Source organism: Meriones unguiculatus, chromosome 3, assembly GCF_030254825.1.
Source record: "Meriones unguiculatus strain TT.TT164.6M chromosome 3, Bangor_MerUng_6.1, whole genome shotgun sequence".
NCBI classification, from domain to species: Eukaryota; Metazoa; Chordata; class Mammalia; order Rodentia; family Muridae; genus Meriones; species Meriones unguiculatus.
The window spans coordinates 15852688-15871475 of NC_083351.1; the positions used below are offsets into that span (position 1 = coordinate 15852688).

At 51.9% G+C, this 18788-nt stretch overlaps 1 protein-coding gene and 1 pseudogene across 1 annotated transcript; both read right to left on the reverse strand.

Annotated features, from left to right (window-relative positions):
• Positions 1-9302: 9302 nt before the first annotated feature.
• Id3 (inhibitor of DNA binding 3) lies at positions 9303-10901 on the reverse strand. Its single transcript, XM_021631459.2, has 3 exons — positions 10515-10901; positions 10316-10398; positions 9303-9819 (listed from the first exon to the last, which is right to left on the reverse strand). The coding sequence occupies exons 1-2, from the start codon at positions 10812-10814 to the stop codon at positions 10339-10341; spliced, it is 360 nt and encodes a 119-aa protein (XP_021487134.1). The 5' UTR covers positions 10815-10901; the 3' UTR covers positions 9303-9819; positions 10316-10338.
• A 6079-nt stretch (positions 10902-16980) lies between these two features.
• LOC132653279 (U6 spliceosomal RNA) lies at positions 16981-17093 on the reverse strand (annotated as a pseudogene).
• Positions 17094-18788: the final 1695 nt, after the last annotated feature.

Genomic DNA, 18788 nt, shown 5'->3' on the forward strand with positions numbered 1-18788 from the left:
GGAACATGGTGACGCCTCACACCTACAATCCCAGCATTTGAGAAGTGAGGCAGAAGGATTGCTGTGACTATAAGGCTAGCCTGGGCTACAGAGGAAGTTCCAGGTTAGCTTAGACCAGAGGGAGAACTTGTCTCAAAAGACAAAAACAAAACACAAAGACATTTAAAATATGGAGCCAGCAAAGAAAAGGTAAATGCTTCCGACGTTCGTTAGGCATTCTCACTTCACAAATTTTGTAATTATGCAGGTGTGCTGTCACGCTGTCCAACCACAGACTTCAGGAGTCACTTCTGTCCTTTCACTGTGGGTTCCCACTCAGGGCACCAAGCTGGCACAGCAGGCACCTTTACCACGGAACCATCTCACCAACCCCGACGTGTGTGTTGCACAGAGCCTTTATACACCGAGTGTTCAAAAATAAACCTCCTTGCCCTTATTGAGTTTGTTGCTGCGCCCTCAATGCTGAGGCGCAGGGGTAAGTAAAACCACGTCCTCCCTCTGAGAAGGCCGCCTGGTGGGGGTGGAACAGAACCTCCTCTCTCACTGTCTCACAGCCTCACATTCACCACCTCAGTGAGTTCTCAAAATAATCTTGGTTTTGCTTTGCTCTGGGCTGTTGAGACAGAGCATCGCCATGTAGCCCAGGCAGTACCTTTTACCGATGCTCTCACCTGTGACTCCAGGAGCGCGCCTCTGTGCCTGGGCTCGGAATTCCTGGGTGATAGCATCATGGTTGAGGGTTTGCCTAGGGTACCAGAGTCCCTGGGTTCAGTTCCCAGCACAGTGGACAACAAAATAATAATAATAATAGTAAAAACAATAGATAAAGTTTTTAGCTATTAAAATACACACACACATACACACACACACACACAGGCACATACACATACCATGCCTCAGGAGAAACGTCCTTTCCTGTCTCATTTTAGAGTAAAACCCTAGCCTCACTGGTCTTCATTCTCTTGCCCAGACATATTTAATCACTTATTCATATTTGAGGATGAAATAAAATAAGTTTACGGGGAAAGCCTTTCATTGGCTTAACCGGGGTGTTAAGAGGTGATAAGGTAGACTTTACATAAGGCACACAGACCTTAGCCCCATTTTCTTATAATGATTTCTACTTAGCTTAAAACAAGACAGATGTCTAAGAACTCTCACTCTTGGACCTTTCTACGTTTTCTGTAAACCTTGCGAGAACCTGGAAAGGGCTGGAGCTGTGCCTCCACGGAAGAGCGGTTGCTGAGAATGTGCCAGGCTGTGGGCTCAGTCCCCAACACTGCACAAATGAACCCCGAAATGTAGACGATGAGCCCCCTTTCACAGTGAGACGAGAAAGCTGAGTCTGAGAGAGGTGAAGCTGTCTGCACAGAGTTGCACAGCGAAGAGGGGACAGAGCAAGGGCGGGGTGTGGCCGCCTCGCCTCACTGGAGCCTGCCCCAAGCTCTTCATGACCTGTTCCAGCCCATTTGGGAAGGAGCAGAGCGTGGCTCAGGCTTCTCAGAGCGTGTGTGTCTGCAGGCCTGTGTGTTCCTGCAGGCACATGTGTGGCCGTGTGAAGCTGGCCCGGCGCCGGGTCTTACCACAACCACGTGATAAATATCTCCGGTATATCTTCCTGAGATGTCAACTTAACTTAAATACAAGATAGAAAAGAGATGCCGCATTTTTACACGAAGGCACAGATGGCTACAGAATGTAGGAGAAGAACAGAGACTTTTCCTGGCTTCCTGAGATAATGAGTGACAGACAACTAGGTGTGCGGAGGACAATTCTGAAGTCCCATATGCTACCTGGTCCTCACAACTGACAGGGGAAGAGACCACTGTTGCTCCCATTGTACAGATGTAGATGCTGAGGACAGAAATGGTTAAGCCATATGTCCAAAGCCACATACCCAAGTTGATGGGCAAGCCCTACAACACAGGCATTTAATATACAAATGTTAGGATACCTTGCCAGGCAGTGGTGACCCACGCCTTTAATCCCACTATCTGGGAGGCAGAGGCAGGTAGATCTCTGTGAGTTCAAGGCCAGCCTGGTCTTCAGAGCGAGTTCCAGGACAGCCAGGGCTACACACAGAAAAGCTGCCTTGAAAAGCCAAAACCCAAACAAACAAAAACAAACAAACAAACCCTGAATATCTGCATTAGCAATCAGTTATTCAAACAGAAGTTTACCAAAATCACACATGAGGGTGATCATATAAAGCGGGTCAGGATAGAACTAAGTTCGTAAAGTGCTTACCCAGCAAAGCCCAACAGGCACTCCAGGCATGGGCCTGTAAGATGGTGCACCAGGAAAAGGTGCCTGCCACCAAACCCAAAGACTTGAGTTCAATCCCTTGGACTCACTTGGTGGAAGAACTGACTCTTGCAAGTTGTCCTCTGATATCCATCCACAGGCTGTGGCCTACATGTGCCCAAACAAACGCAAACATCGATGATGATATTGATGACGAAGAAAATAAAGGTGGGTGTGGTGTACATGTCTGTGATTTCAGCATTTAGGAGGTAGAAGCAGGAGGGTCAGAAGTTCAAGATCAGGACTGGAGAGATGACTAGGCTGTCAAGAGCACTTACTGATCTTCCAGAGACTCAGGTTCAATTCCCAGCACCCACCTTGCTACACACAAGGTGTAACTCCAATTCCAAGGGATCTGATGCCCTCTTCTGACCTCCTCACAAACTGCACGCATGCATTACACAGACAAACATACCGGAAACACTCATTCACTTAAACTAAAAATAAATACATCTTTTTAAAAATTTCAAGGCCATTTTTGGCTATAGAGAGAGTTGGGGAGCAACCTAGAAAGACAAAAAACAAGGGGAGCAAACAGTGTTGAGGGGGGTAGGGAGGATGGAGGCAGGGGAGAGCAGAGCAGAGAGAAGGTTAAATAGCCTCTGCTGGACTTTCCTGGCTGCCTGGATTAGGGCTGCTAGGGCAGGCATTCTGTCTCTGCTGGCCCCTGGGTTCTGGCTTTTTATATCCAGGTCTGTGACTGTTTCTTTTCCATATGACCTTGTCTAAGTCACTTCCCTACTCTGGGACTCCGTTTCTTCTTGCAGGGTGAACCTCAGCCACAGAGAGGTGAAGTAATCTGTCCAAGGTGACAAAGCTCAGGAGTAGAGTCCAGCCTGTGGCTTCCCTGCACTGTTCATTCCTTAAGTACTGCTCTGCTCTCCTGGGTGTCCGGCAGGCTGTGGACAACCCACAGGCTGGGTAGGTGGTCCCAAGAGACTGATTCCTGCCAACAGCAATGCCTACGAGCCTGGGAAGGAACCCTGTGAGGGAGCGTGACACTACTCCCAGCAGATTCCCTGGTGGGCGTCACCCAGGGCCAACCGAGTGCCAGGAGCTTTCCACGTGTCATCAGAAGTGATCATCACATTGATCCAGCCGGGCTCAGAGAGGAGCCCGGGTGGCAAAGCTGATAAACAAAAGGCAAAGCGAGGATTCCAGCCAGGTGTGTCTGCTTCCCAGACTCTCAGACAGTTTGCGGGCTGTCCTGAGTGGTATAGTTTTGGGGGTTTGATGTGTGTATGTGTGTGTACATGGGTGTATGCAGGTGAATGTATGTGCCTAAGCCCGAGGTCAGTGTCAGCTGTCCTCTTTGATTGTTCTTCACCATATATTGTTTTGTTTCGTCTTGAAAAAGACAGGGTTTCTCTGTGTAGCCTTGGGTATCCCAGAACTCCCAGGATGGACTCGAACTCAGAGATCCACCTGCCTCTGCCTCCAGAGTGCTGGCATTAAAGTTGCGCACCTCCACCACCACAGCATACTCGTTATGCTTTGAGACAGGGTCTCTCCCTAAACCCTGAGCTCAGGGATTCAGCTAGACTGGCTTGCCAGTAAATCCCTGAATCCTCCCGTCTCTTCCTCCCAGGGACTGGAATTACAGGTGTGTGCTGCTCTCCCCAGCTACTGACCAGCTGTGTCCCCACCTGCAAAAGTCCCAAAGCACCGAAGATGGCAAACACCCAGGGCACCCCATGTTCACCCTAACAGTTTACAGTCACACAGCCTCCCGGAGTGAGATGGAAGACACCCTCTTCCCAGCAGACTGTGTTGCCCTGTAGACTGTAAAGTGCTGTGCACTCCTCAGTCTCCTTTGAACAATATCTTGACGTTCCAGGACTTACAGTGATAAGTCCCGGAAGAAAACCAAGAGATCATGAATAATACAGCATGGCACACACATCTGGACACACTGGCAGGCCCATAGGACCTCTGGCCCTGATGAGGATGGGGGCCAGTCGGGGAGAATGTGTTTGTCTATATCGGTGGCCCCCAAGTCTCCCACATAACCCACAGGGGCTTAGCTTGCTGAGATGCTAAAAAGAGCCCAGGCTGAAAACCAAACAGGGCTCAGCCAGAACCAGGGTCACGGAGTGGGAGAGTTACCCTGGGGAGTCGGCTGGCTCTTAAGCACTTTCCTGCCACACAACACACACTTTTAGCCCCAAACGCATCCACTGCCAGCTGGCCAGCGACCACCTTGATGTAGGGTAATGAGTTCCGTATGTGTCTGAGAGAACCCAGCTAGGCTGCCCGGCAGTTCTATAGCCTTCTCTCCCTCCCAGCTCTCGGCTCATACTGGGTGACCCTTCCCCTATTTGCTTCTGGCAAGGGTGGCAGGGAGGGGGCTGGGCAGGGACACGAGACAAGTGCCACCCTGGCTGCCCTTTTCCAGAGCCTCTGCACGGTGGTGCCTACCAACAGCCCCAGGCAGTTACTCTGTAAGAGCTGTGGGTGAGGTCCTTGGCTTGGCAAGCTTCCAGCCCACCCTATCCCCAAAGCAGGAATAATAAAAAAATAAGCCCTGCTGGATCAGGGATACCTCAGTGGGTGAAATAAACCTAGATGTGAATCCAGGAAGTTTAAGCTAGAGCTTTCTCTCTCCTTCTCTTTCTCTCTCTCTTGGTTTTATAAGACACGATTTCTCTGTGCAGCCCTGGCTGTCCTGGCACTTGCTATGTGGACCAGGATGGCCTTGAACTCAAGAGACCTACCTGCCTCTGCCTCCCGAGAACACAGACTCTGTCTTTATGCTTAGATCTATCAGTTTTTCTGTTTGTTGATTCGTTGTTCTTTTGTAGCTTTTTGAGACCGGAGCCTTAGGTTGGTTGGATTGGCCTCTGACTTTATAAAATGAATTCTCTGTGTGTTTGGGGGCTGCATGCATGTTGTAGCATGCATGTAAAGGCAGAAGAGAGCTAGTGGCCATCTGTTCTCTTTTCTCTAGGTAGGTTCTGGGAAATGCACCTGGGTCACCAGGCTTGGCAGCTAGCTCCTTTAACCCGCTGGCCCTGGACCCCAGTTTTCAATATAGTGGAAGATGGCCTTGAATTCTTGATCTCTGTGCTTCTATCTTACAAGTACAGAGGTTACAGATATTTGCCATCACACCTGACTCCATTTATTTATTTTAAAAATTTATTTTCATTATTTTGTATGTGTGTGTGTGTGCGTGTGTGGGTGTGTGTGTGTGTGTGAGAGAGAGAGATGGGTACACATGCTCATGGTGGCCAGAAGAGGGCACTGGATACCCTGGATCTAGAGTGGGTGCTGGGATCCAACTCTGGTTTTCTGCTTTTAACCTGAGAGCCACCTCTCCAGTCCCTTATCTTTAATGAATTAATTTACTTTTTTTTTTTTTAACAGGGTTTCTCTGTGTAGCCCTGGCTGTCCTGGAATCACTCTGTAGACCAGGCTGGCCTCCAACTCACAGAGATCCTCCTGCCTCTCTGCCTTCCGGGCGCTAGGATTGAAGACCTACCATGGACTTGCTCCTTATCTTATTTTTTAAGACCGGTTTCTGCTAGGCTATCCTCAAACTCAGGATCCTCCTGCCTCAACCTCCTGAGTGCTAGCCAGCACAGGACACTACATCCTGCTTAAGAGTCTTCTTTTAACCACTAACTTGCTGGATGCCTCCAAACAGGCCACCTGTGTGAGTTCTGGGGCCCTTCTATTCCGGACAGGCTTTAGATTTGTGAACAAATGGGAAAAGGTCCTGGGAGGAACAACAGTTTGCTGCTAAAACACACATGGCTCTTGGGTGGTATCCCTCCCTACCCTGGCGACCTGGGTTTCTATTGACAATAGGCTTCAGGCCTAAGGTTTCTAACAGTGATACCTGGCTCAGAATAGCAGAGCAGCAGTGAGGAGTGGGCGCCTTCTGCAGGATGGATAATGCGGGTGGCTGAGGTGATGGTGAGCCCCCACCGGGGAGCGGCATAAAACCAAAGCTAGTTGGAACCCTAGTCTCGGGCCATGCTCTGACTTGCATCACCGACCCCATCTTAATTACACGGCGACCCCTCAGCCTTGCCTGGGCGGCACCCTAACTGGAGGGAGAATAAACAATCAGAGAACCCTGGAGTGAAGCAGGCAGTCACGGCCAGCTCCGGGCTGACTGGGGAGGGAGGGCAGGGAAGCCTGGTGACCCGAGGCCACACTGGGAAGGTCGGCAAGGCCCTGTGCAGGGCAAGTCGCAGGCGCCCGAGGAATGCGCCTTGCCTGAAAGAATGAAGGAAGGAAGGAGCGGGGTGCGATGCAGGCGGCCTCCAGGCCGAGTCAGGAAACCCGGGTGGGGGTGCAGCTAGGCTGCAGCAGCCCGGGCGCCGACGGGGGCAGCGCGAGAGCAGTGGGGTCAGCGACTCGGCCTGGTGGGGGTCCCCCCCCCCGCGCCCGCGGCCGGGAGGTTGGAAGCTGCAGGCAGCGCTGCTGGCAGAGCGGCAGGGGCGCAGAGAGGCTCCGGATGGGCTGCGAGCCCCGCCCGCAGGCTGCGGAGGGAGCCGGAGCCAGAGTGGAGCCAGAGCTCAGACATCCGGGCGCCAGCGAACACCTGCGAGCGGCCCCCAGGGCCCGCGGGGGGCGGGGGAGCGCGGGCGCCGGGATGGGGGCGTGGTCGGGATGGGGGCGGGGCCGTGGGCTCCGCCCTCCCAGGCTCTGGGCCACGTGGGCCGAAACTCGGCCCTGCCCTGGCGCCGCCGAGCCGCTTCTTGCCTGGAGGCGGGATAATGGGTAGGGGGCAGTTTTGTGGGTGAGAGAGACAGAGAAGTTTTAAGGATGTAGCCTGGGGCGGGGTCGGGGGTGGCCGGGGAAGACGGCCAGGGACAGCTGTAACGACTCGGGAGACTTAAGATGGAAGAGGAGTGTTCCACGCTGCGGGCTAGCGTCGTGAACTGCCTTCTTGGGAAGCCACCATTTCAACCGTCACGGACACGAGTTTGAATCCCTGCTTTGTCAATTAGGAATTGTGCGGCTACTTGCCAACCCTCACTCGTGTAGCTCAAGGAGCCAGGGAAATAATTTTGTGTGTCGTCTTTATCCGAACCATAAAACTTCAACCCATTTCATATAGAACTAGGGTAACCTTCATGTTTTTTTGTTTGTTTGGTTGTTTCCAACCAGCTCTTACTGGGCTCCTAATTTGTGCCCCACTCATGGAGTGGCAGGGAAAAAACGCTGTCTGAGAACCACGGGCTTTGAAGCTAGAGGAAGCTGGCCTTCCTAAATACCATCTCCCACTTCCTTGCTGTGACCTTGATCAACCCATTCAAGATACCCACCTTGCTGATTAGGAAAAAGATTAAGATGAAATGGACTCAGCGCACCTGGCAGGCACTCCCCTAAACTATTACAACATAAGTGTCTCAGAGGTTTTTGACCTAGGGCTAAATTGCTTTCACTCTCTAATGACTAATGGATTGACGAGATGGTCTAAGCTTTTGTCCAGGCCACCTGAACTGCTCAGCCCTGGGAGTCCTGACAAGCAATTTCCTTGGAATTAGCTTAATAATGCCTCGTAGGTGTGTGATGCATTTCAAAGAACTTTCCCATCATTATCTTGGGTCCTAGGAGGCAGCTGGACCGGGAGAGAAGCGGCTTGCTCTGGGTCGCACAGCACAGGAGCCTGCAGCTTTCCATCATTCCCAGGTCTTCAGAGTGAACCGAAGGCAGACGACTGTGCTGGGGAGGAAAAGACCCCCCAGAACCGCTGTCCGGTACAAATGTGAAAACTGAGGCTTACTGGAGGTGCAGCCTGTAGTCCCCAGTACTCAATCCGGGATTTTCATCCTTGATGGGCTTTAAGCACACCTTAATACATAATCCAAGGTGGATGCCACCGGAGTCTTAAATTTATTTGGGGCAAAGGTTTCTCCCACGGGAACAGGACCAGCAGAAGGTTGGAGGCCTGCTATTACTCTGAATGAAGGATGCTCATATCTTCCGTCAGTGGAAACCAGGACCCAGGACAGGTTAAAAACTATTCATTAGACTGGGCCGATGATTGGCAGAGAAAGGTCGCAACCCACCACGCCGCCACACACACACACACACACACACACGACCCTGGTTCACCCCCACCCACCCCCACCCAGAAAGCTCCCTAGGGTTAATGCACTAAGGGTAATGACATGGCCTGTTTGTTATGAAATAGAAGTAACACATGCCAAGGCCCGACACACAGATTAGATCATATAAACAGGAATTCAGTGGGGACAGGAGCCTGGTGCAGCACACCTGGAGAGGCACCATGTTGGGTGCATACATGGCACCTGGGTTGGTATCTTGCCTTTCGCCCCCCTCCCAGGTCTGATCTCACAAAATAGCTTAAGGTCCTACTCCTGCCCGCCACAAACCTACTCACCCTTCTCAGACTTACAGGCCAAAGTTAAAGTTTACTGAACAGTGAGGGAACCTGCAGCATTGCTCCAACAGCTAGCCTCCATCCCCAAAAATGGCTGCAGATTTGAGGCAAGACCCTGGCTTGATTCTCCAACTCAGGGTCTATGTAGCTCTGGCCTCAAATTCAAGAGATGGTCCTTCCCGTGACTCCAGAGTGCGGTGACTAAAGGCATGCAACACTATGCCCAGAAACCCCAGGGTTCCTCCCTCCCCCAAGTATGAAAGTCCAGGAGGAAGCCAGAGCAGAAAGCCTGAGAGAAATGAAACTAGGACTGGCAGTTTATTCATACTTGAAATGGGTCACCACACACGACTCCACTCATCAAATCCCCAGAGCCAGGAAGGGCCACTGCCAAGGTTTCAAAGGACTGAAGGGGAAAAAAAAATCCAGCCGCTGACTGCATTTATAGCAGGTTGATAGGACTACAGCTTGCCCAGTGGACGTGGATTCCTATCCTGAGCCCTTCCTACCAAAGCGCTCAGCTGGGAACTTTACTCATTACTGAAGGGATGTGCAAATTTGCTTCTCCCGAGCTCCTAGGATCTTTCCTAATTCGCAGTAAGAAATGGGAAGACGGCGCATGATGTCACACACAAAGTGTTCAAAAATGGTTTATTATGCAAAATGTTAACTTTTATAAAAAGTTCAATATACATCACATTGATTACAGAAAGTCACCTTCCTGTAAAAAGTACAAAAGCTATATACTCTATTATAGAGTTCATAATCCGGGCCGCAGAGCCATTCTCCAAGGAGACCAGAAAAAGACCAGCGCTTCTGCTGCCTGTCCTGCAGCAGTGTGCAGGGCGGCCACTCGCCCACACAACCCCTTCTCGACAACCCCCTTCTCGGAAAAGCCAGTTTCTTAAGACTTGGGAGTCAGGGTGGGGACAGGGTGACGCTGCCCAGCTGCTGCCCAGCGCTAGCTCTTCAGGCCACCCATGTTCAGTCCTTCGCTCTCGAGCTCCATCCAGGTCAAGCCTCGAGGCAGGAGTTTGGGGGAAGTGAAGAGGGCTGGGCGCGATCGGGGCTCATTCATGCCCTCGGGCTTCCGGCTGGTGAGAGGGTCCTAGAGTCCCAGGGTCCCAAGCGGAACGGGCGCCAGCACCTGCGTTCTGGGCGGGGGAGGAGAGAAGAGCGAGGGAGCCGTCAGTTTCCGCCGAGCGCGCCCAGGCGGAGGCCGCCGCAGACTGGCCGGCGCCAGGGAGGAAACTCCGTCTCTACCTCCAGCTGATAACTCCGCGCCGCACACAGCCTCCACCCAGTTGGCGCCAAAGGACCACAGGCGGAGCCACCACTCCCCCTCCCGCTGGGAAATGACACTAGTGGAAGTGTGTGTGGGGCGGTGTCCCCTCCGTGAAAAGGCTATTTGATGCGACCCGCGCGCCCACTGGCCCTGGGCTTGGGCCACCCGCAGTGAGCAGAGGCAGCGTAGCGTGCCTTAGGAATGAACGTGATGTTGGCATTGCTTCTAAGTGACCATGGATAAATCTCCTGCCTCTCCCTCTCGGGTTTCTCCAAACCGAGAGAGCCTGAGCTAAGCCTTGCAGCGTTCTGTCAAGCGCGGGTTTCCCGTGCATGCCTTCTAGCCCGCCTCAGGAGAAAACCTACCGGGAGGTGCCAGGGCCGCCGGGTCAGTGGCAAAAGCTCCTCTTGTCGTTGGAGATCACAAGTTCCGGAGTGAGCTCAGCTGTCTGTGAAAGGAGGGTAAGAGACGAGTTAGCCAAGGCACTCGGGGACTCGGTGGAGGGACACCCGCAGCACCCCAGCCCGCAAGCTCAGCCCAGCCCGGGCTGGCTCCCTGGCACACCTGGATCGGGAGATGCGGACCGTCCGGGGGTCCGGGAGCCGGCTCCGCGAGGACCACCTGCAGGTCGAGGATGTAGTCTATGACCCGCTGCAGGATTTCCACCTGGCTAAGCTGAGTCCCTCTCGGGACTCCCGGCACCAGTTCCCGCAGGCGCGAGTAGCAGTGGTTCATGTCGTCCAGGAGGCTAAGCGGCTCCTCGGCCGCCGGGCTCTTGCCGCGGCCGCGCGCGATGGCCAGGCTACGTTCCGACAGGCAGCACACCGCCTCGTAGCAGCCGCGAACCGGGCTCAGCGCCTTCATGGTGGAGAGAGCGTGGACAGAGCGGAGAGAGTGATGCGACCAGGACACCGCCAGAGCAGCAAACTGCGCGCACGCCTGCAGCCGCCGCCTCTTATGCAGGCCGCGCGAGGACACACCCCCTTATTCAAAACAGCCCGCCCAGGCTCCGCCCCCGCCCGCCCTGGGCACCGCCTCCCCGGCCCTGGGCGTTCACAGTGGGTTTAAATTGCTAACAGGCTTCCTCGGGCTGGTCTGACGCCGAGGACCGCTGAGCCTCCGGTGCGAGGAATGAGGAAGCGCTGATACCGACGAGAGGCGGGGCTCTGGAGCCAGCACAGATTTGAAAAATCACTTAAAACCATTAACTTTAAGAATTTGCTTTTTCTGGCGGCGCCCTAGATCCTGGAGCTGCCCTGCCCCCTGCCCAACACTGGTTCGAACCCACAGCTCCGAGGTCATAAATCCCTTGAAGAACGAATGCGAACTCTCTCTCTCTTTCTCAAGAATTTTCAAGGGAAACTTGTAAGGCATTAGTGCCGCCTTGTTCCCCAATTTGCTGCTCGTCTGACCTCCAGACTCACTGGCGTCAGGAATTATCTTGTGACCAGAGGGGGAAAAATTAATTGCGGTGAAGCTGAGGTTACAATGAAGAAAACAGATTTGGGCTAGGCGCTGAGATTGCAGAAGGAGGAGGGAAGAGGAGGTTGAGAGCAAAGAACGCTATTTATTTGAGCAAAAGGGGGAAAGGGGGTAAAAGAGAGAGAAGAAAGCAGCCTGAATCCAAGCCTTTTCCATGGAGAAAGAAAAAGCATGCACCGTTTGCCCCCATGAACTCCTTCAGCCACTAAATATATGCCCAGTTGTTCTCTGCAAGTGAATTTGGTCAGAATTTTGGACAAGGTTTCAAATATGGGGGGCTACAAGGAATGCTTTCTGCACAAACCCTTTCGGAAGAGCCCCTCCGCAGGCACAACCGAATGGGTCAGCAAATCTCTTCTAACTCTCGGTTCCTCATTTTGCACAGCCTGCCTCCCTCCCCACACTTTACAGCACTCTGCGTAGAAAACAATGGCGATCCCGCCGCCCCCTTGTCTGTTCCTTTCTGCCGTGGAAGGGGCAGCCACCTGGACATGATTAGCCCCAGTCCTGCTGAAGTAGTTCTATCACCATCTGAGAGATCAGGAGAGGAGCCAGCGGGCAGGCGATCCCAGATTGCAAAAGGACAGTGCACTCCCTGCTTGCCTGGTCTCTCCACTTCCCGGGCTCGGAAGACTCTAGTTCCAAGATTCTGGTTTCCATCTTGGAAAAGACCAGGTGGGCTTTCCCAGCCAAGATTGCTTTCTTAATCAATCAGCCTGGTAAATATTTATGAAGTCGCTTCACTTTGAAACGGAGGCTCCTGCCCTCAAGAATCTCACAATGTCCGGGGACAAGATTAACACAGGAAACAATCTGATGTTCAGTAGTGTGTGGTACTGATGAGCAGGACAATGGGACCTCTGAGCTGGGGCAGTTCCAATAACTGGAAGGACGCTGGTCTAGGAAGCCAGAGCCCTGGTTCAATCTGGCCAGCTCTGCTAGCCATTGGTCATCTACGACCCTGGCTCTGATGGCAGAGGGAGAAGTAAGGAATTGTTATAAATACTTTCTGACTCAGAACTCTATGCTTGTGTGGGAAGGGCTGGGAGCGGGCAGATAAAGCATACTGGGTATCCCATCACAGGTAAGCCAGTCTTGAGGCCTCGTTCTTTCCCATAGTTCCTTGTTGTCCCAAGAAAGAAGTCTCTGAGAGTTTTCTCCTGGGGATATTAAAGTTCTCAAGGCCAGCTATTTCGGTGCTAGAAAAAGGGGATCTAACCTGTGGAAACACAAGTCAGTCTCTATATGCTGCAGAAGCTAAATGCCAGCTATTTGGTCACGGGAAGGGAAATCTCCGCGGCTGTGGGGACTCCCGAATAACTCAACAGAGGATCCTTTCTCTACATGTTTGTGCGAAATAGTCAAGCCAGGAGCTTCTAGAAAAATCATGGCCTTCAGTGCCTGGCAGACCTATGTTCAAAACTTCGGTTCTTCCGATTCACTAACTGTGTGGACTTGGAATAAATTATTCTCTGTGCCTCAGTTTTCTCGCCTGTTAAGTGGAGCTAATGAAGTCGACCTCGTTTATTTATTTATCTGTCTTTATTTACTTATTTATTTGTGTTTGTGAGGCAGGGTTGCTCTTGGCACGCTCTCTGTAGATCAAGCTGGCCTCAAAGGCGGAGACCCTCTATCTCCCTGGTGCTGGAATTAAAGGGGTGTGCTACCACATCTGGCTCTGACCTCATTTATGTTGGGGGTGCCGGGGGAGCCTTTAATCCCAGAGCTCAGAAGGCAGAAGCAGGCAGATCGCCGAGTCTGTGGCCAGCCTGGTCTACTTAGTGGGTTTCAGGACAGCCAGGGAAGAACTGGTGAGACCCTGTCTCGAAAAAACAAAAGAATCTTGATAAGCACCTGATAAGCACGCTCCCTCCTCAGGGAGCCCACCCAGGTCTGGTCTCTCCTCTCCAGCCCTCCCTCACTACCTCTGTTGCCTCAGGCTGGAATAGCGGGTTTAGGGTTTACTAGGTTGACGGTTGGTTTTCCTCGTGACACTTCCTGGCGGAAATGGCCATAGGCTGTGTGGGATAGGGCAGAAAGGTGGCATGAGGTTATCAAGCCTCATTCTGTCCTTTCCATGCCAATAACTTACCTTGGGACACAAACCTCTCCTTCCTGGACCTAACTCTGGGAGGAGGGAAGAGAAGGAGGGGAGCAAACGGCCTTGAAGGGTCTTTTCTGACCTAAGAGTCTAAGTCTGAAAGGAGCGGGTTTCGCTTGGGTTGGAAACACTGACTGGAGTTTAAACCCCGAAGGCTCCCCTGCACGGCAGACTGGCCGGCTCGGCCCGGCCTTCTGCAACTTGTTTAGCGGTGGCGGGGCCTCAGCCTCTTACTCCAAACGCCTCTGAACTTTCTGTTCCCAGTTCTGCTCCTTTTACCAGCTTTTTCCCCCCTCTTGCATTTTTTATTTTTATGAAAGGATGTCATTAAGGCTTTTGTCTGCGCTGTTTTTGTTTCAGAACTTTTCCCACAATCCTATTTTTTGTTGAGGAATCCGCTCCTTTGCCCAGCTGTGGGTCCGGGTCCCACAGCTGTGTTGATCTAAGACTCAGCCCCAGACAGCCTGGCGCCAGGGAGGGACGTCATGCGTTCACCCAGGGATGCGTGTCCCAGGCAACCTTTCCTCGGGCAGTCACCGGCCGGCGACTGCCTCTCCCACCAATGAGCGCCCGACACCCGAGACGGGGGCGGGGCCTGCGCCACCCTCGCCGGCGAGCGGCTTGCGAATCGCAGATGCTGAGACCTTGATAACGTCCCCTTGAATTGGGGCCCTTAAAGCCCCCCTTTCTCTTTTCGTTCTTTTGTTTATCCCTTTTCTTTCCACCTTCCTTTTTTCTATCCGTATGCAGATAACTTTTCTCTTTCCTTTTCCCCTCTTAACTATCTCCTCCTAGTGTCAGGAATCATTTTGTAAGCATTTCCAGGAACTGCATCTTCCTCTGCCAAAATTTAAAAAAAAAAAAAAAAAAAAAAAGCGATGTTGTGCTCTCTGATTTTTTTTTTTTTTTTTTGAGGAGCTGGCAGAACTGTAAGCTATTACTGTTTCGTCTTTAGAAATTTAAGACGTGGTGGCAGTGGGGTCTCTAGACTGTGAATTTCAAAGTCAATGTCATGATGATGAGGATCGCAGATGTCTTGCTTAAACTGGGCTTCTGTCAGCCTGGCTGCCTATCTTTTCTCCATGTGTAGACTCAGGGATCCAGGGGACCTTAGAACCTTGTCCAAGCTTATGGCGAATGTCTGTGACTGCCCTGTGGCCAAGATCCAGCCCCTCTACTCCCCTGACTCCCTGACCGCTCTGGCCCTAGTTCTCATAATTGTTAAGTCTTCTAAATGGGTTCAAGGTTCCCAGAAGCTGTGTTTTAAAAAAAAATCAAAACCGGTAAGTGATTTATGTAAGTGTGGTCACACAGTGTCTCAATGTCTGCATGCCACCACCATCTGAGCAAGTCAAAAGGACAGCTTTTGGGAATGGGGTTCCTTCCTTGCACTCTGGGTCCTGGGAGCAAATGCAGATCATCAGGCTCCAAGGCCAAGCACCTTTATGCTGAGCCGTCCTGCCAGCCTGTGCCTTTTCTGATATCTACCTATTTGTTCAGAAAGGCCTATCCCATGAGTCTCTGCAAATTCGAACCCCAAAGTACACCCCCCAAAACCAGAGGAGACAAGGAAGGCATAAAAGATTCTGGCATTGGTTAGGCTCTCCACCCTCACTCCTTCTCACTTATCAGCTCTATAAAGTTGGGAAGAAAATTATATTTACCCACCTGACAGCTGGGAGAACCGTAGGGGACAGAGGATGGGAAGTCAGAACCTTTCCGTGTTAGGATGTGTTGAATGGGATCCAAGGTGCGCCTTATAGATAGTGCTTCCTCTGGAAGGAGTTGCCAGAACTGTGGGCATCACAAAGAAAGGCAATATTAGGGACATGGGGACCTAAGTCCTTGAAGAGGTGAAGATTTTAGGGGTCATCGAGAAGGGCTCCTCTACACTTCAGAAACAGCTGTCACAGCCACCTTCATCATTGTTTGCTGACTTCTGTTTGCCAAGAGCTGTTTACCTAATCTTTGTTGGTTTTGTTTGTTTGCTTGTTTGTTTTGGTTAGGTTTTTAAAGTGCTGGGGATGAGACCTGCAGCCTTGTGAGTGCCAGGCAGGCACTGTTCCCTCAGCCTTAGCCCAAGCCCCGCATTTTCTCATTGACTGTTCTGAAACACAGTCCTATTGTGTAGCTTGAGCTGTCCTCAAACTTAAAATTCTCTCACCTCAGCCTCTCAGTGTTGGGATCCCAAATGTGCTCTACCATGCCTGGCTTTGCTGGCCCGTTTTCTGGACACTTTAGAAAGAGGCTCAGAGAGGCAAATAGACCAGGCCACATAGCTCTTAGGTGGTAAATCCAAGATTTTCACCCTGTCTCCAAAGCTTTCATCCTCCTGCATCTATTACTCCACTTCCATCCTTCCAAGAGACCTTTTGGGAAGTGTTGTTACTGCTTGTATCTATGTGTGTCCACATCTTGATGAATGCGTGGTGGTCAGAGGACAATTTACAGAGGTTGTTTCTCTCCCTCTGCTACAGGAGATCAAACTCAGGTCCATAAGCTCCGTGTCAATCAACTTTACCTGATGAGCAGTTTCGCCAGCCCCTGAGAAGACTGTATTCCACCAGATAGCAAAAAGTAAATTGGGCTCATTAGAGTGATAGACAGGGTGTGTTTATTTAGGTGCTAGAGCCAGGACTCAAGAGCCTTGCACACACTAAACGCTCTCTATGAGCGTTCCAGCTCCCCTCCCAATGTGGCACGTCCTTTGACATTACACAGTGGATGCTACTAAACTTAGGGACCAGCTTTGGAGTTCACTACCTTCTCCATCTTAGTCCAGCCCCACCATCGTAAAGCTGACTAACCCCTTACTTCACCAACCGGTTAATGATCAAGCCATGCCCCAGGGCTGGCTCTGCCTCTGGCACAGGGTAAGCCAGAGGGAGCTATTTTCTTAGCCCCTAGCCTGTGTGAGACACTTGTTTATTGGGGGGAAGCTGTGGGTGTTTTTGAGACAGAGCCTAACTTTGTAGCCCAAGGGGGCCTTGAATTCATCGGTGTCCCTTATAAGCACTGGTACAGACAACTTAACTTTAAGTCCTGTGGGCCAGGCCTGGTAGCCTGTACTTATAGTTTCAGCACTCAGGAGGCAGAGGCAGGAGGATCTCCACAAGCTAGTGTGATGAAATGGTTCAGGGATAAAGGCACTTGCTGAGCAACCCTGGAACCCATGTGGAGCTGGGATGAGAGAATCAGTTCTACAGGGTTGCCCTCTGACCTCCACAGTCATGCCTTGACACGCACATCCTCACACATATCTACACACACTGACAAAGAGACTTTTTTGTTTGTTTGCTTTTCAAGACAGGGTTTCTCTGTGTGTAGCCCTGGCTGTCCTGGACTTGCACTGTAGACCAGGCTGACCTAGAACTTACAGAGATCTGCCTGCCTCTGCCTCCCAAGTGCTGGGATTAAAGGTTTGCACCACCACTGCCCAGCCTCAAAAAAAATAATTTTTAGTGAGGCATGCTTCACCAACTTATGGGTCTTACTCAGAGACCATGCTTGTCTTCTCTATATTGTTCCAACTTTAGTATATGTGCTACCAAAGTGAGCACACACACACACACACACACACACACATATTAATGACAACTGAGTTCAATCTGACACCAGTAACCATCAGCACTTAGATATAAGACGTTTTTTGTTGTTGTTTTTAAAGTTTTAGTAAGTTATTATGTATACACTATTCTGCCTGCACGTACTGCTGCATGTCAGAAGAGGGCACCAGATCTCACTATAGATGGTTGTGAGGCACCATGTGGTTGCTGGGAACTGAACTCAGGACCTTTGGAAGAACAGCCAGTGCTCCTAACCTCCGAGCTCTCTCTCCAGTCCCCCTCCCCCTTTAAAAAGTTTTAGTTGTTGTTGTTGTTTTGAGGCAGGTCTTTCTGTGTCCCTCTGTGGCTGTCCTGGAACTCATGTGTAGACCAGCCTAGTCTATAACTTGTGGAGATCCTCCTGCCTCTACCCCCTGGGTGCTGCGATTATCAGTATAGGCCAACAGGCCCTGGCCTGCAGGGTGTAAATTAGAGCGGCCCAAGGGTTTGATGTCCAGCACTACAAGCAAAATAAAAATGTAGAAGTTCGAAAACGCGTTGTCCTTTGGTCCTGTGACTTCCAGGCGTAATGTTCTCTTCGGCAGATAGTTGAGTTTTAGGGCCGGGAAAGGTCGCAGAAGAATCATGAGGTCCAGAGTGCACAGCAAAGAAAGATGAGGACAAAAAAAGACCTTGAAGAACAGTCCACCCTGCTCAGACATTGTCTTGCTTTGGCCTGGGGCCCAGCAGCAGTTCAAAAGCTGCCAGGGGAAGGAGATGGGAGGGAGAGAGGGATGGGCCTGGAGACAGGGTTAACCCTGCCAGAGAGGAAAGAGAGAGCTTGGACAGGCTGGGGTGCCAGAGGACAAGGCTTGGCTGCCGCTCACAGGGACCTTCCTGCAGGCCGCATGGCTCCACAGTATAGCAGCGAGTCACCAAGCCGACTCGTGTAGCGGTAGGGTCTGCTGAGTGCCAGCCACGACCTTGACATTTGTTTCTTTATGTTTTATGAGACAGCCTTGCTGTGCAGCCCAGGCTGTCCTTACGTTTTCCATCCCGCAGCCCCACCTTCCAGGTGCCCTCATTACAGGCCGTGTCCCCCCAAACCTAACCGGGTAGGTATCTCTGCGTGTATCATCACCCTCAACCCTCAGATTGACAGAGGAGGCTCAAAGACAGGAGGTAACCCGAGCAAGGTCACACAGCCTCGGCGGGCCGAACAGTGAGCGTTGCACGCTTACGCTTTGGGCGTGGAATTCGAAGGGAACACCCCTGAAGCCTCGCAAAATGTGGAGGGGGTGGGGGTCGGTCAGGTAGTCTGTGTTGCCGCACTCTCTCCTGTGAGTTTGGAAGCTGCGTGTCTGGGCCCCAGGTGAGGGCGGCAGGCAGCCGGATTTAAATGCTAGCGAGCTGTCTGTCTGGTTGAGCGTGTAGCTCATTGGTAGAGTGCCAGTCCGGCATACACGAGATCCTCGGCTCTATCACCAGCACCAAACCAAACCAAACACAGATTAATCGCGCCCCGTCTTTCTCAGCTCTGCAGCCTGACACACTTCTACGTGCCCAGCCCCGTGTGAGTCCCGTCTTCAGGCAATACCCTGGCCAAAAGGACGGTGACCAGAACACTCGGTGGCCTTTTCCTCCATCCCCTCTCTACCGCCACCCTCCGCGCCCGCAACCCGCCCCCTGGTTGTCCCTACAGCCCTAAGC